Genomic DNA, 26,786 nt, shown 5'->3' with positions numbered 1-26,786 from the left:
ATTCCATGATCTAAGGGCTTCAGAGAATAGAGAAATGAAATAGTGTAAACATCAGCCTGTCAACTTGGAATGGAGACCACCTTGATAAGATAAAACTTCTGGATCTACGTGGCCTCTGACCCACTCATTACAAGGAGACAGATGCAGGATTACAGGAACTTAGATAAGGCAACTCCAGCAGCAATCTGGTTACTGGGTTATATTTTAGCAGTCTTTTAGCATTCCTATGACTTGCTGCCCCACTCTATGTCTCAATTTCATTGTATGTATTTTCCCTATTAGGTCCCTGAGCAGAAAGCTGACTGTGGTGAAATTATTTTTCAAATCACAGGACCCTAAGTCCACCTGAAGTCTGTTAGTAAATGAGAGCCACACATTTCTTTTCTGGTTTCCACCAAACCCTTCCCCGATAAAAATTCAAGTAAGTCTCTATCAGAATTTTATAACTTAATCATTGGAACAAACATTTTTGATCCCCTGACCACAAAGAACTTAAAATACCAGAGGGAGATAAATCCTGCTACTGAAGGAAACGTAAGTACATACAATATTCTGGACTCTTTCAATACATCGCCAACATCTATCTTTGTGAAAAATGTCTTCAGAATTTCAGAAATTTAACAGTCATTACTTGACATCCCAGAGAACCTGTATAGTATATTTATTATTCAAAATAATGCACAGGACATGCTAATTTTATGTAAGGATCAAAGCACATACTGAATAGCCTCCATTCCTGACAACAGTTCCCCAAGGAAACCCCTGAACATGGTCAGTTGCTTCTTCATCTTTTTAGTCTCCTATAGCTGGTTCAAGCTGTCCAGCCCTTGGGGACAAGTTAATAACACAGCTTGCAGATAGATTTTTTTCCCCCAGAAAAAAGAAATTCAGCAGCCCACCAAAACTGTCACCAGCCCTTCCCACACTTACCAGTGCCATAGGGAGGATGCAGCTGATGGCAGTGAGCATCAACGGCCTGAAAAAATACAGGTGGTAGTTTCAATTTTTATTTAGAATTCTTACTTGCCAACTGCCTGAAATCTTTTAAGGCTACATGAATGGGTCTCCATGCCTCAGCCTGTTGTTAAGCCACTTCATGGTCCAATCACATTTGTTAACAAACACTAGTGGTCATTCACTAAAAAGCAGAGATGAAGGAAAAGAGTGAATTGTTGGCCAGCTTCTGGGCCTGGGGTAGAAAGGGACATGATACAGGAAAACTAGCCTAAGGAGATCAAGATGGATGGATTTTGGTCTTGCAGGGTAGAGGGTGAAGCAAGAAAGTACTGAAGGAATAAGAGAAAGAAGGTTAAAGCACAGAGACAAAGGAGTAGGTGAACACCAGCCTAGAATGGGGCAAAATCAGCAGTGGTGGTGGTGGTAGTAGGGTCCCAGAGTGCCTATGACCTTAGGCAAGGTCTAAAGTCTAATTTAAGTGGTGGGCCTTCACTTCTCCCATACTTCACACCTTCATACTCTCAGCCTCTAAAAGGTCAGCTCTCAGGCACCTGATTGTAACTTTGCTTCCTTTACTTTCTCTCCATGGAGGGAGGGCTGACTTGTAATTGAGGCACCCATGTATTACAAGTGCTTTAAAAACTCTGATTAATAAACACAAATTTGAAGATTTCTCTCCAGTCTATCCTTAATTTAGTCCTGTTATGGTCTCTGATCATTAAAATCAATACCAAAAACACCTAAAGACCTTACTAAAGTTATTTATGAAAAATACAATAAAGCAAAAATACGAAAGTCATCCATTTCTTGACCATGAGGGTAATTTTTTTATTATGAAAAATTCTAAGCATCTATATAAGTGAAGACTATAATGAAACCCACGTACCCATCACCCAGCTCCAACATCAACTCATGGCCAGGTCCACTGTATCTGCACCCTACCTATCCCCTACCCTCTAGATTATACTGAAGTAAATCCCAGCCAGCATATCTTTTAGGTTTGCATTTCAATGAAAATCTTCTGGGAAATACTTAGTACAAAAGGCTGATTACAGCCCCTTCTAGAATTCTAACAGTTTTCTAGGGGGATGCCATATATAGGCAGGATGATTGTAACTTCAGTGAACCAAGGTCATATCCAGTAACCACAACCAAAAGAAATGCAGATAGGAGCTGATAGCCAATGAACTATACATAGTAGGACTAAAAGCCAAGTATCCTACCATATTCCTGCAGCTATAAACCCATCTTGTCCATAAGTGATTTCAAACAATGCTGTCTTCTCCAACTACTGCTACTGTGAGGAGACAAAGGAGAGGGAATACCAAATACCTTTAGGCAGTTCCAGCTAGGTCACCTCTCTTCTGCAGAGGACACCTCATAGGCTAGCATATCTTAGTGACAAAGCCACAAACACCAACAGCATATTTCAAAGGCAGAGCCACTGACTGCTGTTGTTGGCTATGCTCAAAACATACATCACATTTTTATAACTTTTATGTTTATGTAAACCTCCAACAGAATAGAAGCTCCTCTCTGAGGGAAGAGGTTTTTAAGAACACTTTCCTCCTCTGTCATACCTAAGCACCTAGAACAATACCTGTGCCAGTACTAGGTCCTATATGCTAATGCTACCCTCTGCCTGTCTCCTATGGTCTGATCTCAAGCCACTGCAAATCCACAGCCTCCTCCAGAGCCCAGGCAGGCACCAAAGCCTTCCAAGCCCTCAGGGGGTGCACAATCTAGCAGGAGAGGCCAGATACAGCTCCAGAAGGGAGGGTTTAAAAAAAAAAAGAAGGCTTCCCTGGTAGCGCAGTGGTTGGGAGTCCGCCTGCCGATGCAGGGGACACGGGTTCGTGCCCCGGGTCTGGGAAGAACCCACATGCCGTGAAGCGGCTAGGCCCGTGAGCCATGGCCGCTGAGCCTGCGTGTCCGGAGCCTGTGCTCCACAACGGGAGAGGCCACAGCGGTGAGAGGCCCGCGTACCGCAAAAAAAAAAAAAAAAGAAAAAGAATGGCGGGCTGAGAAGCCTTCTGAGGGTGACAGGAATGGCAGAGATGCTGACGGGAGGTTTGAGGAGGCAAAAATCAAACATTAGGGAGAGGAGCAACAGGAAAGAAGAGTTCAGGCTGGAATCTGGAGAAACCACTTCAAGTTTTTCAAGAGAGCAAAATAAAATGGTGCTTTTAGTGGGGTATATCAGAAAATATGAAATAGAAGTAGAAAAGGTTTTATTTATTTATACCTCCTTTCTTTCTCACCATTCTAAAGAAGGAGGGGGCAGAAACTAAAGGCAAAGAGATCTTTAAGTTATTTTATGGTAGAGGTTAAACTATTTTTTCCCCATCTTTCCTAGCATCTATCTAAAAGTTAAGACAACAGAAGACACTCAGAAACACTTCTTTTATTGGGAATCAACAAATTCTTTACCTATCCCAATTACCACTGAACAAAAAATAAATCAAATGGTTCATAAAAAGCACTTTGATGAAAAGGAACAACACCTGCCCCTCTGTCCCGCCCCACCCCCATCCTCCCAGTCTTCCCATCCAGGAGAAATCTCTCCCAGTCATTCATTCGTTTGGGTTCTTCTGGTTGTTACCAACATCGCTGAGTAGGCCCATAATTCTCTACCAGACTTAGCTTACTTATACCACTCGCTACCCACTCCCATCCAAGCCCCAACTTTTTGATATTAAAATCACTATTTTCAGTTCCTCTATCTGTAGCCTTTGTAATTTTAAGTCATTGTTTACAGGGCCAGAATTGCATTTTCTACCCTGAGCTTCCAATGTCACGATCCTTGGCCCACTCAAAGAAGAATGTTTGTACATCAGGCACAAATACATTATCATTATTAGTCGCTGCCAATCACTCATACTTGTGCCATAAGGAGGGTTTGCTTTATATTTATTTGGCTTGTGATTTTTTTGTGTGTAGTTTTTCTGCTTTGCATGGGAATTCTATTTCCCTTGCCCCTTGTGAAGAGACTTATGGTTTCTTCACCACATCCCACCCATCTTCCAGCTTCTTCATTCTATTGCTGGAATCCACCTCACTCCTATTCCTGAAGAAATTTTTCTTGGATCGCACCAAGTTTCTGTTCCAATCTGGGCTGACCGTTTTCCAGGCCTGTTACACAGCTGAACAAGAGACTTTTCACTGGACTACTAGGTTAGTTCAATCATTTCTTTTTTTAAATTAATTAATTAATTAATTATTTTTTGGCTGCTTTGGGTTTTCATTGCTGCAAGCAGGCTTTCTCTAATTGAAGCAAGTGGGGGCTACTCTTCTTTGCGGCCCACAGGCTTCTCATTGCGGTGGCTTCTCTTTGTTATGGAGCACAGGCTCTAGGAGCACGTGGCACGTGGACTCAGTAGTTGTGGCTCGTGGGCTCTAGAGCGCAGGCTCAGTAGTTGTGGCACACGGGCTTACTAGCTCTGCGGCATGTGGGATCTTCCCAGACCAGGGCTCAAACCTGTGTCCCCTGCATTGGCAGGTGGATTCTTAACTACTGCACCACCAGGTAAGTCCTCAATCATTTCTTGAATTTTATTTTTCTCTTTTTTGATTTTCATCTTGAAGTAACTACTTCAGAAAAGGTACAAGGGACATAAATTTTGGGAGTTGTTGCACATCTGAAAACGAGTTTATTTTTCAAGGACAGAATTCTAGATTCAGAACTATTTTCCCTCAGGACTTTGAAGGCCATTGCTCCACTGTCTTCTGGTTGTAACTGCTGCTGCTGAGACATCTGATTCCCATTTCTTTTAGAAGACCTGATATATCTTTATGGAAACTTTTAGAGTTTTCTCTCTATCCTTGTTTTTTGTAATTTCACAGGGACAGTTCTGGCAATGGGTCTTTCTTTATTCTTCTGGGCAATGAATAGACCCTTTCAATATGAAGACTCTCCTCTCTTTGGCTCCTGGAAATTTCCTTCTTATACTTTTTAATATTTTCTTTCCTTCAATTTTTTGTTCTCACTTCTCACAAATCCTAGTAAATTTTACAAATCCTAGTAAAATCAAGCTGGATCTCTGGCTTGAACTTCCATGTCTCTGTTTTTTCACATACATTTTTTGCCTGCATGTTGGCTTTACATTGAGAGATTTTCTTGATTTTATCTTCTGACCTATCTACGGAATATTTTTTAACTTGACAAACCCATAATTCATCTCCACAAGTTCTTTTTGTTTTGATTTTCTTCCTGATGGCATCTCTGATTGTTTTATAGATGTCACATCTTCTTGAGTATCTTGGCAAATACTAAATAGTGCACTTTTAAAAACAAGCAAAATTACCTACTGGTCTGTTTCAGCTAAGGTCAATTTTTCTGTTTCTCTTTCATTTTGCATGTTTTCCTGAAATGTCTGGTAATTCTTGGTTAGCCATTCACATTAAAAAATGAAGAGTCACCCAAAAAGGGGGATGAAGTACTGATACATGCTACAGCTTGGATGAACCTCAAAAACATTATGATAAGAGAAAGCAAAACAAAAGGTCACATATTCCATGATTCCATTTATATAACATATATAGGTAAATCCAGAGACAAAGAAAGCAGGTTAGTGGCTGCCAGAGATGGGGGGAGTGGAAAGTAACTGCTTAATGGGTACCAAGTTTCCTTTTGGGGTGATGAAAATGTTTTGGAACTAGATGCAGAAGATGGTTGCACAACACTATGAGTGTACTAAATGCCACTGAATTGTATACTTTAAAATGGTGAATTTTATGTGAATGTTACAATTTTCAAACAGGGGGCCTCAGGAAATGAATCCTAGCTCTGTGTACGTGAACAGACCTGCCAAATGACAGGCTTTTCTTTAGGGTAACTGATCAGGGGCAGCAATTATTCAAGACTCAAAGGCTCCCAAAATGACAAATGAAGAGAACCAAATCTTACATTCTCTAAGTGCCCTATTTCTCCCCAGATTATCCAGATTATTTTGCCGAGAGACCAAGAGAGAGCAGGGCTGACTGTTCTACATACAGACCTTTAATTAATCCCCCCATCTGCAGCACACTTATCTTTCCCAGTCTTTGTCAGTCAAACCAGAGCCCACAACCTCTTCAAAGACAGGTTGGACAAACTGGCTCCCACGTACAATGATGTCCCACATGCTCCCCCGACATGTTCTCTTTGTTAATATGTGTTTATAACATATATATGCCTTTACTTTCATTTTCATGGTTATTTAAAAATGGAGGAGCACCTCCATATTTACCTCATGCTCTTTAATAATCTCTTTTCCTGCCCTCCCCCCAGCTCTCCAGGCAACCATTAATTCACTTTCCTTTACAATACATAAGTTTGCATTTTCTAGCATTGTATATGATTGAAATAATAAATTGTTTATTTTTTCCCCTGAGTTTCTTCATGCAGCATATTTTGAGATTTATCAATGATGTTTGTATGAGCAGCCCACTCTTTTTATATTGATGACAGTACGCTGTTCTATGGGTATGCCACTATTTGTTCATTCATCTGTTTGTGGATATTTGGGTTGTTTCCAGTTTTTGGCTATTGTAAATAAAGCTGTTACAGACATCTGAATACCAAACAAACAAAAAAAATGGAGAAGGGACAAACGTATGTGAGGGCAGCCAACCATCTTGAAGCAAAGACTTCAGGTGTTCTACTTATGTCATAAAATAAAAACCCTTTAAAACATTCACATTGTATTTATGATTGCAGATACTATTAGTCAGTTTTATAGCTACTCATTATCAACATGGACATAAGGACCCACTTTTATTTTGGTAAGGAAATACGAAGTAATGTTTAGACATCAAAAATATTACAGGAAACCTACCCAATTTGTGAGTATAGGTGGGCAGTTTACATCCTACTCTCATTCTGGTTAAAAAACCAGTACACTCTGAATGTTGGACATATCTTTTCAGCAGCCAAAGAAAGGATGCACTCATCTCTCCTCATTTTGATAACCTGAATCATTTCATAATTTTTTTGTACTTCCACATGAATATAATGTAAAATACCTCACCTCACCTCTGAAGATTGTTTTATTATATCTGCACGAAGTTCAGTCTTCTGTATGAGAACTGCCAAAACTAATTCTGACATGCACACCAAGCTGGGAACCACATATCCACTAGGTATATATTATCTGTACTTAAAAGTCAGCTGGCTTCATGGAAGCCCTTCAACAAGCATGTCTTCTGTTTACAAACATGAGCACGCAGAGTAGAGCCTCGGGGTTAGATTCTCAACTTTTGCAATTATTGGCCTGGGCTTAGGCAGTCAGATCAACAATAAGCAACACTTACTGAGAACAAAACATAACCTGGCATTTTTTGCTAGATGTTGTTATACAAAGAAAAAACATGTACCTCTATCTCAAAGAGTTCAATCCCTGGCTTACAAACAACTAATTTTCCAAATAGCATAAGCACATACCAAGAAACGTGCACAGGGACTTCCCTGGTGGCGCAGTGGTTAAGAATCCGCCTGCCAATGCAGGGGACACGGGTTTGAGCCCTGGTCCAGGAAAATCCCACATGCCATGGAGCAACTAAGCCCGTGAGACACAACTACTGAGCCAGTGCTCCAGAGCCTGCATGCCACAACTACTGAGCCCATGTGCCACAACTACTGAAACCTGCGCGCCTAGAGCCTGTGCTCTGCAACGAGAAGCCATTGCAATGAGAAGCCTGCACACCACAATGAAGAGTAGCCCCTGCTCGCCGCAACTAGAGAAAGCCCACGTTCAACAACAAAGACTCAATGACGAAGACCCAATGCAGCCAAAAATAAAAAATAAACAACTTAAAAAAGAAAGAACGATGTACCACAAAGTGCTATAGAGGCAAGAGTGTATGACTGTGGAGATCAGAGAGGGCTTCATGGGAGAAGGGAGTCAAGGGTAAATCCTCAGTTTCCAGCTTGGTAGATGGTGGTATCACCAATTAAGATAGAGAATCCAGAAAGCCACGTTTGATGGCACTGGAATATTTCTTGTAAAACGTGGCAAGGCTATATACAGACTGGAAAATGATGGTGAGAGCACTGAAGAAACCAGTAAAAGTCTAAAACAACGGAAAAAGGAAATAAGTGGGTAGAGCATGTACTGGCCAGGAAAGAAACTGCTAGTCACAGAGAGCAACATTTTCAGATAGAGACCACTCTTTGTTCATGATTATAAGAACAGCTCTGTTCTCCTGTTAAAATCTCCAAACAAACCTCTCACTCTTCCTGCCTGTACTTTCCTCTATTTATGATTGGTAACTTGTGGTTACCACAGTAAAACCATTTCATGTTTATAAAGGCTCGTGATAGTTTAAAGAAAAGAGAACACAACGTAAGCTTCAAATTCCGACAATTCATGACAGTTTAATTAATCAAGCCACAGGCAGACACATTTCAGGACGAGCAAGATGAGAAGCTTCCTGCTATCTCAGTCTGTACCTTTCTCAAATCTTTCCTACAACTCTTCACTCTTTCGAGCAGAGAACTCTAATCCTTTAAATTTTTCCTAGAGCAGTAGGGGAGTGATATTGGGACAGAGCAAAAGTTAAAGTAAGGAGGTGCTTGGAATTCCCTGGCGGTCCAGTGGTTAAGGATCCACACTTCCACTGCAGGGGGCACGGGTTCGATCCCTGGTTGGGGAACTAAGATTCCCGCATGCCATGTGGCATGGGAAAAAAAAAAAAAAATGGTAAGGAGGTGCCTTAGTAACAAGGATCCCAAAATCAACTAAGCTCAGCACTTCATTAAGGAGTGCTGTCAATGCAGGCACAAGACCAACCGCTGCAGTTCATCAGAAATGTAGCAACAAAAGACAGGCTACATTCCCCTATAATCTTTTCCTAGTCCCAATTCAAAATTCAATTTGTGTTATTTTTACTTTTATTATCAGTAGGCCCCAGGAGAAGGACACTAGAGGCTTTGGATGAAGGCAAAAGAGTCCAAGGTACATGATCCAACTACCACACACACACTCAGAAGCATCGGTCAGTAATATGTCACCCAGAACCTTCCACAATGTGGCTCCTACCCTATGACTCAAAATGCATAATCCTGAGAATGTTTTAAGGACCCACAGCAAACATGTGAAAGCAATATTCTCCTTATTCAACTCTTGCCCTGCTTCTACCATGACCATGTTTGAACACTCATGTGCCAGGCACTTTATATGCATCATCTCACTTAATGCTGTGAAGAAGGTATTAATTATCATTATTTTATAGATGAGGAAATTGAAGCTTAGAGATGTTGAGAAACTTGCCCATGGTCATGTTATATTAAATGGCAGAAAAGGAACTGGAACCTAGTTATCTGACCACTAGCCCAGGCTCAACAACACAAAGGCCACATCCATGAAAATACTCACAGCAATATAACCAGTCCCCATAACTGTAACACATAAGTACTCACCTAAATGCCCAATGGGGAAAGCTTGAGAAAATTATGGTTCAAGAACAAGATGGTATGTTATCCCTAAAATAACTAATGAGGATGAAGTATAAACAAGAGGAAATGTTTGAAATTTACACAAAAAAATAGAATATATAAATACATGTACATAACGATTACTAGAATGTACTGTTGCCCAGATCAAGGATTCTTGTCTATTTTGTTCACAGCTATTTTCCCAGTGCCTGTAACATAGTAGGTGCTCAATAAATATTGGTTGAATGAATCAATGAATTGCAGCAGAGTAACATTATCTATGAATAGGGACAAGACCTAAGGATAATAAGCAAGGAAGAAAACTTTTATTTTACATTAATGGAATTATGAATGATATTCTTCAACTGTATTAACATCTCAACAATAATCATTTAAATATAAGTAAGTTCAGGTTTAGGACAACTGTGGAATTAGAATCACCCCTTGATTACAAATGGTTTACACGGTTCCTAAGGTAGTGTGAAAGTACAAGAAAAGACCAGAATGAAAGCTGGCCTTGAATCTGATGAAGAGCTTCTTTTTGGAAGGCAGTGAGCATGTTGTGTGTGATGCCAGGTACACAGTGAGGACACAAAGTCAATGATAACAATAACCTTTCTAAGCTGGCAAGACAGGGACAACTCTAGCACTAGCTGCACTTAGGCAATTCTCAATGTCACTCTGGACATTTCTCATCTCCCTTTAAAAAATAAATTTATATACCAGTAAAACACAAATCAGACTTCCAGACTAAAGCATGGTGAAGTATGGTCAACACATCCACTAACAACCAACTATTTGAAACACAGGAATTTAATCTAGATTCTGAGATACAGGCATGCAAAGAAACCTGACATCAGATCATAAAAATAGAAATCAGATGGCTGTTCAGCACACAAACATTCAGTGTTAACTAGGCCCAGTTTAAAGATACTTTTCCATGAGTAGTAACAAGAAAACAACCATTACTTGGTTAATTAATGAATGTATAAATAAAAGTAAAATGTTTTTAAAATTCAGCTATACCAGAATACAAGAAAGTTGATTTAATAAAGTTAGTCTTTTCCAGATATTATACAAAAACTCAGTGCCACTTGAGAGAAAGGATAAATATAAGGTATTTGTTGTTAAGAATATTAACTGCTTATGTTACAAATGACAAATGCATAGAAACCGGGTTGTTTTGAACAAGGGACTATAAAGACTTCTGCACTTAAAGTCAGAAGTCCTGAAAACTCATGATTCATCCATGAAAGGGAAAAATGATCCACAGAAAAAGAACTCTTGAGAGATTTTCCAGCCATATTTTGCTGAATAGCAAGCACTAGATCTTAAAACAAATTCAAGCAAGAGGGTGGCAGAATAGAGTGTTCTAGGGAACATTTTCCCAGCTCTACTACAGTTAATACAGCAATTCGTAAAGCAAGAACTGTAGTAAAAACACTCATTAATAACCAGTTTATTTCTCTAACCCTATTTGAGGAAAACCAGGCTTGAGAAAATGAGCAGCACAGTTCAGCACTGAAGTTTAAAAAATCAAATTCTTCCCTCCAACAGTAAAGACACCTTAGGCTGCATTCATGATCCTCTACATTTTATTCTTTTTTACCTATACATCTTAGTCTCCCACTCCAGCCCAGAAGGTAACTTCCCCATCCCCATGCTTAATCGACCCGTGGACTTTGGTTACTTGCACTGCTGCTGCACCCTATCTTGAAGTTTATCCTATCAGCAGAAAGCTCAGATAGCTCACGGTAGCTCCATGGACTAGATCTAGCCCAAAATGTACTATTTCTTCTCCTTTCTGAAGCATGAGCAGGGCTCTGAGCAGCAACACTCTGCCTCTCCCGCCCACAGCCCTGACATGCTGCTGAGAGAAGGCGCACAAAACGTGGGAGACGCTTCCAGCCCATCACCAATGAAAGCCAGTCTGGGCTCTCTCTGGGGCTCAACCATGCCTAATCTCCTTCTTAGGCAGCCTGACAGCAAATGCCTCATGAAATTCAGGGAACAGTACCAACAGGATTCACTGAATGACAAAATTATTCTAAGTTAACTATAGCACATTTTGCGATAAAAATGCCTGTTATTACTAGAAAAGGCCTCCCCTCATCTATAGCAGCAATAATAATCTTTGTGTAAGTTTCATATAAAAATACAGCATGTAGGGTTTCCCTGGTGGCACAGTGGTTAAGAAACCACCTGCCAATGCAGGGGATATGGGTTTGAGCTCTGGTCCAGGAAGATCCCACATGCCGTGGAGCAACTAAGCCCATGCGCCACAACTACTGAGCCTGCAAGCCACAACTACTGAGCCCACACGCCACAACTACTGAAGCCCACACACCTAGAGCCCGTCCTCTGCAACAATAGAAGCCACCACAATGAGAATCCCGCGCACCGCACCGAAGAGTAGCCCCCACTCACCGCAACTACAGAAAGCCTGTGCGCAGCAACGAAGACTCAACACAGCCAAAAATAAATAAAATTTTTAAAAAACTTTTTTTAAAAGGTAACTTTGTTTTCTTTAAAGACTGAAATATCACTAAAATATTCGTCAGAGATCTTCCCCCTCTTACAACACAATCCACCTCACTTGGCAATCATTTCATTTTTCACGACTATTCCATTTGTATAGGATGTTAGCTCATTCCCTAAACAATGCTTCTGTTTTGCCATTATTTGAACATCAGCAGTCCCCACCGCCACCACCCCATAACAGATAAGCATTTTCTCTGTTGTCTATCCTCAGTCCGGGATCTGATTTTCTGGGCACTTTCCTTTCTCAATTAATGATCTTACTCAAGGACTGGTCCCAGAATACATACAGGAAGACTCTCTGACACCAAGGGCCCTCACTAAACCAAAAGCCCAGTGTCCCAGGCAACTGGCAATTTTCTACTTAAGAGACTTCAAATCCCAAAAGGTAACAGAAGGCTTAATTTTGTTAGGCTACGGCTAACCGACAGGCAACTGCCAGAACACAAAAAAATGAGTAACACAGATCAGTGGAAAATTGATGCCACTCCTCAAACTTAGCTTTTGTTCATGGACAGCTGCTCATAAGGCTCTAATTTTAAACCACGTACATATCACATTTCCTACTAGCTGAATAACACCTAAATCATATGAAAGAATTAAATATCTCAATAAGTCACAGAGTTGTGCAAACAGCACCATGACCAATGAGGGAAATCAGTACTGACCTGGGTGATGACTACTGAGCTCCATTCTCAGAGACACGTGCAACAGGGGAGTGAGAGTAGCCAAAGCACCTGTGAACACCATTCTGTAAACTCAGCACTTAAATTATTTCCTCGTCTCAAAAAAATTTTAAACACAAAAATAAAACCAATGCTAGTTTTTAGCCAGCCTGAGAGAGGAAGATTATGTGTGATTCCTTCTCCCCTACTCTTAACCAAGCCATTTCTGCCTGTTGTCTTTGGTCAAATTCCTGAACCACTTAAAACACCACTGAGCCCCTTTATGTGCAGCCAAGCCACCAAATGAGCCAGGACGTTTGCCGCCCAGCCCCAGAAAGGAAATGGTGTTAACATGCTCCTCAGTGAGGGAGGGAAAAAAATCCATCTTCTACTTCTACCATCATCTAAAATTTCATGGATTATTTTCCTCTTTGCTTCATTTTCTCTTTAACCCTTTCCTGGGGTTTCAACTTTCTTCCATCTCTCTTTGTTCATTCATCTCTGTTCCAAGTTCTTTTTGTTCTACTCTTCATGATCTTGAGGGACAGAATAATGCCCTTTTACGACAGTAGAGAATATATAGCAGGGACTAGGAAATCTATCTCACACCAATAGCATCAGCTACATCATCAAAAATTGACAAAATCCACAAGTATCTCAAAATTATTCAATACCTATTATGGATGAAACACTATGATAGCGATGATGGGAGAGAGAAGGTAAAATGTAGTTTCTGCCCTCCAGGAAGTAACAATCTAGTTGGAGAGAACATGCAAAAACATGTGAAAAGGTAAAACAACATGAAGCAGTCAGAAGACTACACTATACGATGTAATAAACATGGGCTGTAACATTTGGACACTGGGACCAAAAGAAACAACCACTGTGTTCTAAAGGGTCTTGAGGAGGCTCACTCAGGGAAATCACAAGGTAGACTCTGAAGGAGCCCTGAGGGTACTAAAAGGTGAGGAGATGAAGGAAAGGCTTTCCAGGGGGCCGACAATATGACAGCCTAATAAAAAGGAAGGACGTAAAATGGTAAATTTTATGGATTTTACTACAATTTAAAAAAAAAAAAAAAGGAGGAAAGGGCCTGTGCCCCTCAGCTGTGCCCCACTCTAGCAGGTCAGGAAGTCAGCGCAAGGGGCTGGACAAACTGAGAATTCCTATGCATAGATGGGAACATCCTGATGAACTTAGTCAATTGATACCGTCCAGAACCACACACCTGACAATTTTTTTTTTGTAATTTTGAATACCAAGACTATGTATAATATGGTTAAAGTAAAAGAAACTAGTTGACCAGATAGGGAGAGGTGTGAATAACGAGGAAGGAAAGGATCTGATGCCTCTTTTCTACCAGGGAAATGCCCTTGGAAAGCAGAGGTCCCAGCAGCTTTGTTATCGTTATGGTGGAGAAATCCCAAACCCAGAGGTTCCAATGGGTCTCCATTCTTCAAAGTTTTATGCTGAGCACAAGAGAGGAAATGTGCACACTTCTAGGAGTGAGTCACACAAAAAGCTTTAGCTTTCAGCTAGTTGCTAATAAAGCCCTGAGTGTCCAAATCCAAGGTATTAGTTAGCCTTTGCCGATCACCTGGAAAAAAAAATTGCCTGAACTAGTAGATAAAGCAACTTTTATAGTAATGACCCATGGCACACCTTAGTTATTTCCATTTAAATACCAACATGAAAATTATTTAGTTGAATGCATTCCAATGTGCTCTTGATCTTCAATTTTAGCAAACAACAAAATCCATGTAACAGTTCCTGAAAGGAAGGTCAGGGAAAACAGTAAAGTAGGAGAAATTTCCCCACTTTCACATAATGGCCAATGTCAGAGGAGAAAGAAACATGCTGGGAAATTGTCTAAATGACTATAATAATATTCACATTCACAGTACATGGTGTTCTATGTGGCTATGCTATGTACCAGTGTAATACTACATAGTACAAAAGGTACATAGTGAGGACAGTAACTGGCCTGAGGTGCAAGATATTGAAAAGTATGCTAGTTTAAGTGTTAAAAATAAGGTGCTTGCTAGAATAACCAATTTTGTTAATTACTTAAAATTTCAATTTAACACTCCCCAAAATCAATGAAATACAAGCTATGAGAACTTGCTTTATTCTTAGTTATTGCTAAAATCTCTTTCAACATCAGACATTAGTCATCAGTATACGAAACAAATGAGCTCATTAGCCCAGAAGCACTGATTATTCACAGCAAACCAGGATATCTAGGTACCTCTCTTAAGACATTTATCAGTCACCCACACACTGGTGTGTTGAAGATGGTGATTCTGATGCTTATCCTATCTTACCTCATAAAGTTTCATAAGACTTTCTGAAACAAGTGTTAATCTATGCAGTTCTGCTTTCTATGTACTTCTGGTCTATTTTTCCTGAATCCACCCCACCCTTCCTTTCTAATTCCTAGTAGTCTGGGAAGCTGAGGACCTTCGATATGCACATAATAGCAAACAAAGTAAATGCATCAAATGTGTCCAGATGATGCAACATACAGTTATATTTGGTTTCAAGCTACAGGCCATTTGATCAGTCTGAAGGAGACATTAGCAACAGCTCATATTTAGATTTAATTGCAGGAATTACACTTGGGAATTGACAACGCTGCTCACCTTTAAGACAGAGGCTAAGCTGGTCATGTGCTCATTGAGAGCACCCTCGGACTCCTTGTAGGTCAAGCAGGTGAACTGGTACTCCTCAGGATCAAAGGCATCGGCCCCCTGCTGCTCCACATCGCTGGCTACGCCCACATAATAGTCCTCTATGTCCCCAGGGTCCTCGTCCTCTTCCTCTTCCTCACAATTCGGGTCATAGTCCTCTTCATTGCTGTCAGACCCCTGGCTATTCATGTCCACAGACATCTTAACATCCAGATGAGTTGCAGATCAGGAAAGCAGTTTTTTCCCCTCCCCACAAACTTTACCACTTTCTCAAATGCATTAGTGTTTTTGTCTTCTAAAGGAAGAAAAGAAAAAAATAAGTGTTACTTACTTTCACTATGAGAAGCTGTAACAGAAACCATTCAAGAATCAAAATGGCATAGCCCTGGTCCTATCCCCACTGTGGCCTATTCCAACTCTCCCCTCATACAAGAAACCTCACCACCATCTCTATGCCCAGGCCTTTCAAAGGGAAACCCTTTCCTGGAGGGGCAGAAGCAGTTAACAATGGTAACTTCACATGAAGGGTCTGGCATGAAAGAGTAAGGCTATCTGCTCTATGTCAAGGAGTTAAAGTCCCATAGATTTGTCCTTCCTGCCACGGTCCTTAAGAGAGGAGTACATTCCCACAGCTGGCTGCCCACAGAAGAAGCATCCTAAAAGCTAAACAACCAAAGTTTAAAATCTCTTAGCTAATTATGCTCCACTGAGTGGTGACACAGTACATAAATAGGGACACAGTTCTTTCCCTAATATCTAGGGAAAGAATACCATTGTTTTACAGACATCACTCTCAGATAAATGGAAAAAAAGGTGCATAGTAAAGAAAAAATAAAAACCACATAGCTCTTCAACATCCTCCTCTAGTCTGCAAAGTTAACTGATTTTTCCATTTTAAAGGGTTCTACTAATCTTTTAAAAGAGGTACTTAAGAAGCAAAGAAACTGACCCAATAGTGAAGGAAAACTATAGATATTCTGCCTTAGCAGGATCAAGGCTAGAATCTACTTAGGGTAAAGAAACAAGAGATCAAATGTAACCAGCTACTGAAAAATCCTCACAGATCAAAATGTTACTCAATTACATATAAATGAAAAGAGAATACTAGTTGAGAAAGCAAAACAGTCACAAGTCTTAACTTCTTCTCAGAGAGGACTTTGGCAAATACCCATTAACTTCTTGGCACAAGAACTATTTCAAGTGATCATTTCCAAGGAACAGTATCAAATAGTGATTTAAATCTAAAAATAATAGGACCTTAAAATGCAAGAGCATTTGGATTGAATAGTATGTAAATAATTTACATAACCAAACCTGGATCAAATACTAAAGTAAATTTAAAACCTATTTGAAGTACATAATCTCTCCAAAAAAAAAAAAAAAATTAAAACAAAGATTAAAAATCAATGTGTGCTGAATATGTAACCAGTCTAAGGGATTATAGAGCCACATTTTAATGATATTATAAAAATATCAGTGAATCTACCTCTGATGTGTTACCTATAAATGCTCAAATTAAAAAATAAGTCACATTAATGAGAGGGCAGTAATGTAATACTTGCAGTTTGACTTTTAACAAAATTGTTTTGTATGCTAGAACCACCTCATCACAACTGAACTTAACTATGGTATTTTTCCTTTAGGAGAAAAAATTAATCTTTAAATTAAATTAAAAATACCTGTAATTCCTGAAGATCTTTCAGGAAGATGTCATCCAAATAGTCTATATAATTTCCATCTAAAATGAAAAGAGATAGTTCTATTTATATATTTTAAAATTGGTACCCTGAGTTTGCAAATTTATTTTTTAAAAAGTAAAAACATTTAAAAGGACAAGCAGCAAGGGACCAGAAATTGTTTTCTTATAAGTCCTACAGAAATCTATATGTCATAATTATATACTGACAAGAGTTACATGGCCTTCTAAAAAAAGAAAGTATTGAAAGTAAACAGTGGGACTTCCCTGGTGGCACAGTGGTTAAGAATCCACCTGCCAATGAAGGGGACACAGGTTCAATCCCTGGTCCAGGAAGATCCCACACGCCATGGAACAACTAAGCCCGAGCACCATAACTACTGAGTCTGCACCCTAGAGCCCACATGCCACAGCTACTGAGCCCGCGTGCCACAACTGCTGAGGCTCACGTGCCTAGAGCCCGTGCTCTGCAACAAGAGAAGCCACTGCAATGAGAAGCCCGTGCACCGCAACGAAGAGTAGCCCCTGCTCACGGCAACTAGAGAAAAGCTTGCGTACAGCAATGAAGACCCAACACAGCCATAAATAAATAAATAAATAAACAGACTTAAATAAATAAACAGCTAACAATAATTTAACCTGGGGTACTGGTGAGAGAAATGGATACCCAGTTCCCTCCCTTAGTTTGAAAGCCCACCACACCTCACTTGTTTTTTTAAATTTTTATTGGAGTACAGTTGATTTACAATGTTGGGCACCACCTCACTCTTATTGTTAAGATTTCCTAAATTAACTACCACAATTTCAATTTTAAATGTTACATAGAGGTTGACAAACCAAATCATAATTGACTTAAACTGGACTTTTGCCATGAAGTCATCTCCACTAACACTTACAGAATACTGCCAATATTTCAGATTTCACTTTATTCATGAAAAAAATATTTTCAAATAAAAAAGTCCCCAAAAGAAAAGAAAACAAAAAACAAAACAAAACAAAAACAGAGAGAGATAGAGAGAAAACAGAGGGAATTCCCTGGTGGTCCAGTGGTTTGGGCTCAAAAAAAGACAAAAAAAATGTCTCCAGTAGAATGCCCACTAGGCAATATTAACACCCATTTTCCACCTCTCTTCTGACATGCTCAAGGGCTACCTTTCTCAGAACTGCAGATCCCACTATCCAAGACTAAATAAGTACTATTTGCTTACTTAATTAGAAATTTTATGTCCATTTCTTTATCCTTTTGAATTTCTTGGAAAACCAGAGCTTATAACTTTCAAAGAAATACTTCAAACACAAACAGGCAAATTTAAACTAAATGAAAATCAAAGTCCAAACAATGATTATGGAGGATGATTTCCAAAATAGGTGACGAATAATTGATTTTTTTATTGTTTTCTTTTATCTGCATTTTTATGTACGATACTGCTTATTAGGCAAATCTGCATAAAGAGCATTATAAAAATTGCTCCCATCTACAAAATATCACTACCAATAATAGCTTTCATTTAATGAGAGCCAATTTCAGGTCAGACTCATTCTCATTAAATGTTTATAATCCTACAAAGTGGCTATCATCCCCTTCTTACAAATGAGGAAACTAGAGTTCAAAAAGATTAAGCAACTTGCCCAGGACCACACTGCTGCCAACCAGTAGAGTCCAGCATAATACTTTCACCAGATCCAGGGCCTATGAGGACTCATAACGCCCCATCACCCTCCCAGAGAGCCTAATACTATCCACAAAGCTACCTCCAGAATCACAACAAAAAAAGCACCGTTTTGGGCTTCCCTGGTGGCGCAGTGGTTGAGAGTCCGCCTGCCGATGCAGGGGACACGGGTTCGTGCCCCAGTCCGGGAAGATCCCACATGCCACAGAGCGGCTGGGCCCTTGAGCCATGGCCGCTGAGCCTGCGCGTCCGGAGCTGTGCCCGCGGACCGCAAAAAAAAAACAAAACACCGTTTTCACTTTCTCTAGATTTTTTCTCCAGGATTTGGGCTTACAGGTTGCCCATGGCCTTCTCACCAACTAAATATTCAAGAAACAGGGGAAAACTTCAGGCTGCCTTACAAAAAGGAGAATGTCATTTCGTACTTACTGGGTGTTCTAGGTCCAAATTTAAATAAAACCTTAATTTTTAATCTTTTCCAAGTTAAATACCCCTATTCTATTTGAAAGAGTGCTGACATTGTTTAAAGTGGCCAGTATGTTATTACTTTATTAACAGAACTGATGATAACGCTTTGATTTCCTTTGGATATTAAATATTATCCTCACATCCCAAACAGAAAAGGAGTAACCGCAATTACTCCTCCCCCTTCCCCCAGTCAAAGTCACGTGTTCAGAAGACCTGCCACCCACCCTGGGCTGAAGAATTCAAACGGAAGACTTCTCAATTTAAAGATGACAAGAACAAAACACAGACTTTTTGGTGGGTCTGACAACGTTTACTCCAGACGAAATATTTAGCACTGTAGGGTCAGTTACTAAGTCTACAAGTCCGAAGAAAATTACTTGATACAAAAATATGAACCCTGTCTAATACGGTAGCCACTAACCACATGTGGTTATTTAAATTTAACTTAACTTAAAAATTAAATTTAACATTTGCTTTTTCAGTTGAAAGAGCCGTAAGTCAAATGCTCAGTGTCCACGTGTGGACAGTGGCTACCCTACTTAACAGCAAAGATACAGAATATGACCATTGTGGCAGAAAGTTCTATGGGACAGGGTAACAATCAGTACTGAGGTGAAGTCATCCCAGAACACGGTCGCCTCTGCCGCCGCTACCACAGCAGCGTCGGGCGAGGCGTCAACGCAGCTCCTGGGCCGCCTGTCCCGTCCGAGGCGCCGGCATATCCGCGAGGACACGGAGCCCACGCGCTGCGGGACCCTTCACCAACGGGCATTAACTAACCGCGCGGGCGGCACTGCTAGAGCTCCCAACGATGACTCGAGTGGGGAGCCCCGAAGGCAGCGCGTCTGCCGGCGCGCCCGGCCGGGAGGGCCCAGATACGCCGGCGCCAGTCGGTCAGAGGCGCTGGCCTCCGACCTCACTGCGAGCTGAGCAGGCGGCGAGAGTAGGAATAACGGAGAGACGCCAGGCGCCGGTTCGCCCTGGCCTCAGCCTTCAGCCGCCCCTCGGCGGGTGGAGGAGTGCGCTGAAACAGTGTAAGAGCTGCCAAGGGCGCCGGGACCTCGCGGGCAGCGACGAAGGCGGAGCCCTGGCCGAGCTAGGGAGGCGCGCGGAGAGCCCACCCCCTCCCCCGGCCCGCCGGGGTAAACAAGGCCTAGACTCGCACCGCGCACTTACCGGGAGCCGTGGCCCCGCGGCCGCTGAGCCCGGGCGGGCCAGACCGGGTCGGGCCGGGCCAGAAGAACCGGGTCCAGGCGCGGCGGCGGCGGAGGCGGCGGGCCAACCCCGGTGAAGGCCCGCGCTGCTTCCTCCGGCGAAGCCGTCTCAGCAGCTCCGGAAGTGCTCAGAGCAGTTCCGTCACTTCCGGCCCGGGGTCGACCCGCGGTCGCCGGGGTCGCGGCAGGCGCTGGGCAGTAACGCCTCTCTGCGGACACTGCTCTACAGCCCAGCGCTGCGACCCAGAGTGGGCCCAGAGCACAGCCGGTGCCGACGGCTGCGAGAGGCAGCAGAAGAGAGGATTCGGCTTATTGGAGAGTGGTCACGGCATCTCTTCCGGCTTTTGCTTACCAGCGCCGCCCGCCGGGATACTTTAAACCAGGGTTCTTCTGTCGGACTTCCCACTTCTCTGTTTGTAATCGGTGTCCGGCACCGAAAAGACATCCAGACGTTCGTGGAGTGGATAAAAGACTGTTGTTTCCCGGCCGCTATCTAGTCGAAGAAAAGCTAGGTCTTTGGGTCAGCGCGCAGGGCCGGGAATTTCTGCGTACGTTCTGAGGCCGTCGCCTGTTGGCCGCCGATTCACAGGACCACGCTAGGCTTCCGCTTCCCTCTCCGCGGCCTAGTTCGCTGCCTAATTCTTTGGCGTCCCATTCACCCAAGATTAAATCTTAACTGCCTTGTTGCACAGTTTCTTCAAACAGTATAGGAAGTGCCATTATGACTTTAAGTACCTTTTAGGGCTTTTGTCAAGTATTATGGATAGACAGAGCCGTGAAGTCCCACTCAAGTTGTTGCTGCACAACGTGGAAACGCCTGTGTGAAGCCAGTGATGTTAGGGAGCCTCCTCGCTGTGCAAGTCCGTAGATAACCCACACCATTTCCACCCATACATGAGTCATGTATACACTGATATTCAAGATATTCAAGATACTGATGTGTAATGGACTCTCCTTTTTTTAGTTCTTGCTTCTTGCACGTATTCGTGTATTTCTTATACATGATTTTCAGCTTCCTGTTTAATTCAGAGCCTGTACCCAAGTCAGGTGCATTAAATACTAGAAAGCCCCACATTAATTTGGAGTGAAAATTAATAGTAATGAGTAACATATTGTAGGGTTGTGAATTTTATGCATTAACAATGTAAAAGTCTATCTATAATCCAGTGTACTTATTTGTTATGACAAAACATATAATCCCTTTACATCATGACACTAGCGAAGGACCCAAAATATATTTTCTGCTAATGAAATCTCTTTAATTAGAAGCCTTCACTTTGGGTCACTGGTAATAAATCCTCTCCAGTGAATAAAAGGGAACAATCAGTTTTTCTGTATAATTATTGCATTTGCAAAATAGAGAATGAGGTCATTCACATATCAAGTACACAGGTATATGTACAATATATTGGAATCCAGTGTACAATCCTTATTTATTCTCCTGTCTTGCCTCTCTTAAAGCTGAGTTTCTTAAGGGCACAGATCCAACCTTGTTTTCAATATTACTCTATTAAATAGACGTTTATTGGGCTGATGCTAATACCATTATTTTTAACTAGTGACAATTTCTCCCCAGGAAATAAAGATTTAAAAATTAGGCCAAGGGCTTCGCTGGTGGCGCAGTGGTTGAGAGTCCGCCTGCCGATGCAGGGGACGCGGGTTCGTGCCCCGGTCCGGGAAGAACCCACATGCCGCGAAGCGGCTGGGCCCGTGAGCCACGGCCACTGAGCCTGCGCGTCCGCAGCCTGTGCTCGGCAACGGGAGAGACCACAACAGTGAGAGGCCCGCATACTGAAGAAAAACAAAAATTAGGCCAAAACATTTAAAGATACAGATAAAATTTTGTGCACATATATGTGCTTTAGAATGATGATTCTATAGGAAAAAGTTTGCAGCATCCCATATGTTCAAAAGTAAAGGTTTGTTATATTATGGTAAAATATACAATAAAGAAAACCATTAACAATTAGGCTGTACTGAGGCATCTATTAACAGGGAAAGGTATCTGTGATATGAATAGGATATGAAATAATGTGTGTAGTATTCTTTTTTCAAAATAAATTTGCGCATAAGATATATAAATATAAAATATAATGTTTCTCTTGGTTTCTGTGGCACAGGAATCTGGACAGGCTACAGTGGGAATGATTTGTTTTAGCCCCTTGATGTCTGGGGCCTCAGCTAGAAGACTAAAATTTCTTAGCCAATATCATACAATTTTTCTTTTGTATAAACCTTAGATTCAGAATGACGGGTTTTCACTTTTGAAAATTCACTGGAGAGCATTGAATTTCTAAGAATAACTTAAGGGTAGTACTGATATCCTCAATATTGAGTCTTTGCATCTAAGGAATATAGTATTTCTTTACAGTTATTTTGTTTTTCTTTTATGTATTTGAATTGTTATAGTTTTAATCACATGGATCTTTGGTTTAGTCTTGCATACATTGTGGGTTTTGCTATTATTCTGAATAAGATTCTTTCTTCATGTTTTCTAATTGGTTATTGTTAACGTATCAAAATGTTATTGCTTTCCAACGTTGTTCTTGTGTCTCTCTCCTTACTTAGCTTGCTTATTAGTTTTAGTGGATTTTCAACTGATTCTCTTCAATTTTCAAAGTGAGCATTTGGATCATTTGAAAATAGGAATATTTTGGACTCTTAATTTTTTTTTTTTTTTGCGGTACGCGGGCCTCTCACTGTTGCGGCCTCTCCCATTGCGGAGCACAGGCTCCGGATGCGCAGGCTCAGCGGCCGTGGCTCATGGGCCTAGCCGCTCCGCGGCATGTGGGATCTTCCCGGACCGGGGCACGAACCCGTGTCCCCTGCATCGGCAGGCAGACTCTCAACCACTGCGCCACCAGGGAAGCCCTTAATTTTTAATTCTTAAATTTATTTTCTTCCTTTTCTTTTCTCCCTCTTTAATCCCCTCCCTCTTCTCCTTTCTTTCTTCCTTGTTTTCCTACTTCCTTCTCTCCCTCCCTTCCTATTGGTATTTTTGCATCAGCTACCATGTCCAGTAAAACGTTAAGCAGTAATCATGATTAAAAAACATCTTTACCTTTGTTCCTGTCATGAATAGGAAAGTTTCTGATAATTCACCAATAAATAATTTTGCTAAGAAAAATATGGTAGTTATGGGCTTCCCTGGTGGCGCAGTGGTTGGGAGTCCGCCTGCCGATGCAGGGGACGCGGGTTCGTGCCCCGGTCCGGGAGGATCCCACGTGCCGCGGAGCGGCTGGGCCCATGAGCCATGGCCGCTGAGCCTGCGCGTCTGGAGCCTGTGCTCCGCAAATGGGAGAGGCCACAACAGTGAGAGGCCCACGTACCAAAAAAAAAAAAAAAAATATATATATATATATATATAGTAGTTACTAGTTTGCTTTAAAAAAAAGGTAGTTACTTTTTGTCTATTACAAGGGTGTTTACTTCAAATCTTTTTTTTTTTTTAGGTGAAGGAAAACAAAGAGAATTTACTGCCTTTAAAATAAATGATAATTTTTTTTCAAGTAAAAGGAAAATGATAACAGAGTGAAATCTGGAACTTTACAAATTAAGGAAGAGAAATTGGAATGATAAATATCTGCGTTAGTTTCCTAGGATGGCCATAACAAATTACTATAAACCTAGTAGCTTGAAACAACAGAACTTTATTCCCTCATATACTCAGCTTCTGGTTGCTATAAGCCTAAGAATTTGTCCATTTCTTCTAGGTTGTCCATTTTATTGGCATATAATTTATTGGCAAACAGGATTAATCTCCAAAATACATAAACAGCTCATGCAGCTCAATATTAAAAAAACAAACAACCCCATCCAAAAATGGGCAGAAGACCTAAATAGACATTTCTCCAAAGAAGACATACAGGGGCCTGGTGCACAATGGCTGCAAACAGCAGCCTCCTCGGTAGTGTATGCAGCCTGTTGCCTGTGTGGGTTGCCCTAAGGGACCTTGGAGACAGCCCTTTCCAGTGGACATTAATGACTGGCATGCTGTTCCCCAATGTAGGCTCCAGACAGGTATGCGTGGTGCCTTTGGAAAGCCCCAGGGCACAGTGGCCAGGGTCCACATTGGCCAGGTCATAATGTCCATCCACACCAAGCTGCAGAACAAGGAGCATGTGATTGAGGCCCTCCGCAGGGCCAAGTCCAAGTTCCCTGGCCACCAGAAGATCCACATCTCCAAGAAGCGGGGATTTACTAAGTTTAATGCAGATGAATTTGAAAACATGGTGGCAGAAAAGCAGCTCATTCCAGATGGCTGTGGGGTCAAGTACATCCCTAATCGTGGCCCCCTGGACAAATGGCGGGCCCTGCACTCGTGATAGGCTTAGCACGCCCCCTCCCTACCCATGCCCACCAATAAACTCTACTTTCTTTTCCCTGAAAAAAAAAAAAAAAGACATACAGATGGCCAAGAAGCACATGAAAAGCTGCTCAATGTCACTAATTATTAGAGAAATGCAAATCAAAACTACAATGAGGTATCATCTCACACCAGTTAGAATGGGCATCATCAGAAAATCTACAAACATGCTGGAGAGGGTTTGGAGAAAAGGGAACCCTCTTGCACTGTTGATGGGAATGTAAACTGATACAGCCACTATGGAGAGAAGTATGGAGGTTCCTTAAAAAACTAAAAATAGAATTACCATATGACCCAACAATCCCACTACTGGGCATCTACCCAGAGAAAACCATAATTCAAAAAGATATATGCACCCCAATGTTCATTGCAGCACTATTTAAAATAGCCAGGTCATGGAAGCAACCTAAATGCCCATTGACAGATAAATTGATAAAGAAGATGTGGTACATACATACAATGGAATATTAGCCATAAAAAGGAACAAAATTGGGGCTTCCCTGGTGGCACAGTGGTTGAGAGTTTGCCTGCTGATGCAGTGGACACGGGTTCGTGCCCCAGTCTGGGAGGATCCCACGTGCCGCGGAGCGGCTGGGCCTGTGAGCCATGGCCGCTGAGCCTGCACGTCTGGAGCCTGTGCTCCGCAGCAGGAGAGGCCACAACAGTGAGAGGCCCGCATACCGCAAAAAAAAAAAAAAAGGAACAAAATTGGGTCATTTGTAGAGACGTGGATGGATCTAGAGACTGTCATACAGAGTGAAGTAAGTCAGAAAGAGAAAAACAAATATCGTATGTTAACGCATGTATGTGGAACCTAGAAAAATGGTACAGATGAACTGGTTTGCAGGGCAGAAATAGAGACACAGATGTAGAGAACAAACGTATGGACACCAAGGGGGGAAAGTGGCGGGGGTGGTGGTGGTGGTGGTGGTGTGATGAATTGGGAGATTGGGATTGACATGTATACACTAATATGTATAAAATGGGTAACTAATAAGAACCTGCTGTATAAAAAAATAAATAAAATTCAAAAATTCGAAAAAAAAAAGAGTGCTAATAATAATAAGTAAATAAATATGTCCTGCCACTCCCTTCTGGCTTGCACAGTTTCTGCTGAAAGATCAGCTGTTAACCTTATGGGATTCCCTTGTTTGTTATTTTTCCCTTGCTGCTTTTAATATTTTTTCTTTGTATTTAATTTTTGATAGTTTGATTAATATGTGTCTTGGCGTTTTTCTCCTTGGATTTATCCTGTATGGAACTCTTCCTGGACTTGTGCTTCCTGGACTTGATTGACTATTTCCTTTCCCATATTAGGGAAGTTTTCAACTATAATCTCTTCAAATATTTTCTCAATCCCTTTCTTTTTCTCTTCTTCTTCTGGGACCCCTATAATTTGAATATTGGTGGGCTTAATGTTGTCCCAGAGGTCTCTGAGACTGTTCTCAATTATTTTCATTCTTTTTTCTTTAATTTGCTCTGCAGTTGTTATTTCCACTATTTTATCTTCCAGGTCACTTACCCGTTTTTCTGCCTCAGTTATTCTGCTATTGATTCCTTCTAGAGAATTTTTAATTTCATTTATTGTGTTGTTCATCGTTGTTTGTTTCCTCTCTAGTTCTTCTAGGTCTTTGTTAAACATTTTTTGTATTTTCTCCATTCTATTTCCAAGATTTTGGATCGTCTTTACTATGATTACTCTGAATTCTTTTTCAGGTAGACTGCCTATTTCCTCTTCATTTGTTAGGTCTGGTGGGTTTTTACCTTGCTCCTTCATCTGCTGCATAACTTACGGTGTTTGGGGTCTCCTTTTCACAGGCTGCTGGTTCGTAGTTCCCATTGTTTTTGGTATCTGCCACAAGTGGGTCAGTTTGGTTCAGTGGCTTGTGTAGGCTTCTTGGTGGAGCAGAGTGGTGCCTATGTTCTGGTGGATGAGGCTGGATCTTGTCTTTCTGGTGGCCAAGATTGAGTGTGGTGGTGAGTTTTGGGGTGTCTGTAAGCTTATTATGATCTTAGGCGCCTCTCTGCTAATGGGTGGGGCTGTGTTCCTGTCTTGCTAGTTATTTGGCATGGGGTGTCCAGCACTGGAACTTGCTGGTCGTTGAGTGA

At 41.4% G+C, this 26,786-nt stretch overlaps 1 protein-coding gene and 1 pseudogene across 4 annotated transcripts in view; one reads left to right on the top strand and one right to left on the bottom strand.

Annotated features, from left to right (window-relative positions):
* ARIH2 (ariadne RBR E3 ubiquitin protein ligase 2) overlaps positions 1-21,132 on the bottom strand; it is a 45,972-nt gene extending 24,840 nt beyond the window's left edge. The window contains exons 1-3 of one of the 4 annotated variants that reach the window (XM_033864936.2): positions 20,274-21,132; positions 16,943-17,001; positions 15,216-15,558 (exon numbers count right to left, since the gene is read on the bottom strand). In XM_033864936.2, the coding sequence (XP_033720827.1) occupies positions 15,216-15,464 (249 nt within the window). In that variant the 5' untranslated portion in view covers positions 15,465-15,558; positions 16,943-17,001; positions 20,274-21,132. Of the gene's footprint in view, positions 1-930; positions 977-15,215; positions 15,559-16,942; positions 17,002-20,273 lie in introns of those variants that run through there. The other 3 variants (XM_033864934.2, XM_033864935.2, XM_073787942.1) reach the window with 3 other exon arrangements.
* A 3,001-nt stretch (positions 21,133-24,133) lies between these two features.
* Positions 24,134-24,275, top strand: LOC117314016 (small nucleolar RNA SNORA70; annotated as a pseudogene).
* The last annotated feature ends 2,511 nt before the right edge of the window (positions 24,276-26,786 follow it).

The sequence above is a fragment of the Tursiops truncatus genome, chromosome 10 (assembly GCF_011762595.2).
Source record: "Tursiops truncatus isolate mTurTru1 chromosome 10, mTurTru1.mat.Y, whole genome shotgun sequence".
NCBI classification, from domain to species: domain Eukaryota; kingdom Metazoa; phylum Chordata; class Mammalia; order Artiodactyla; family Delphinidae; genus Tursiops; species Tursiops truncatus.
This window is presented reverse-complemented; position numbering and strand designations above follow the sequence as displayed.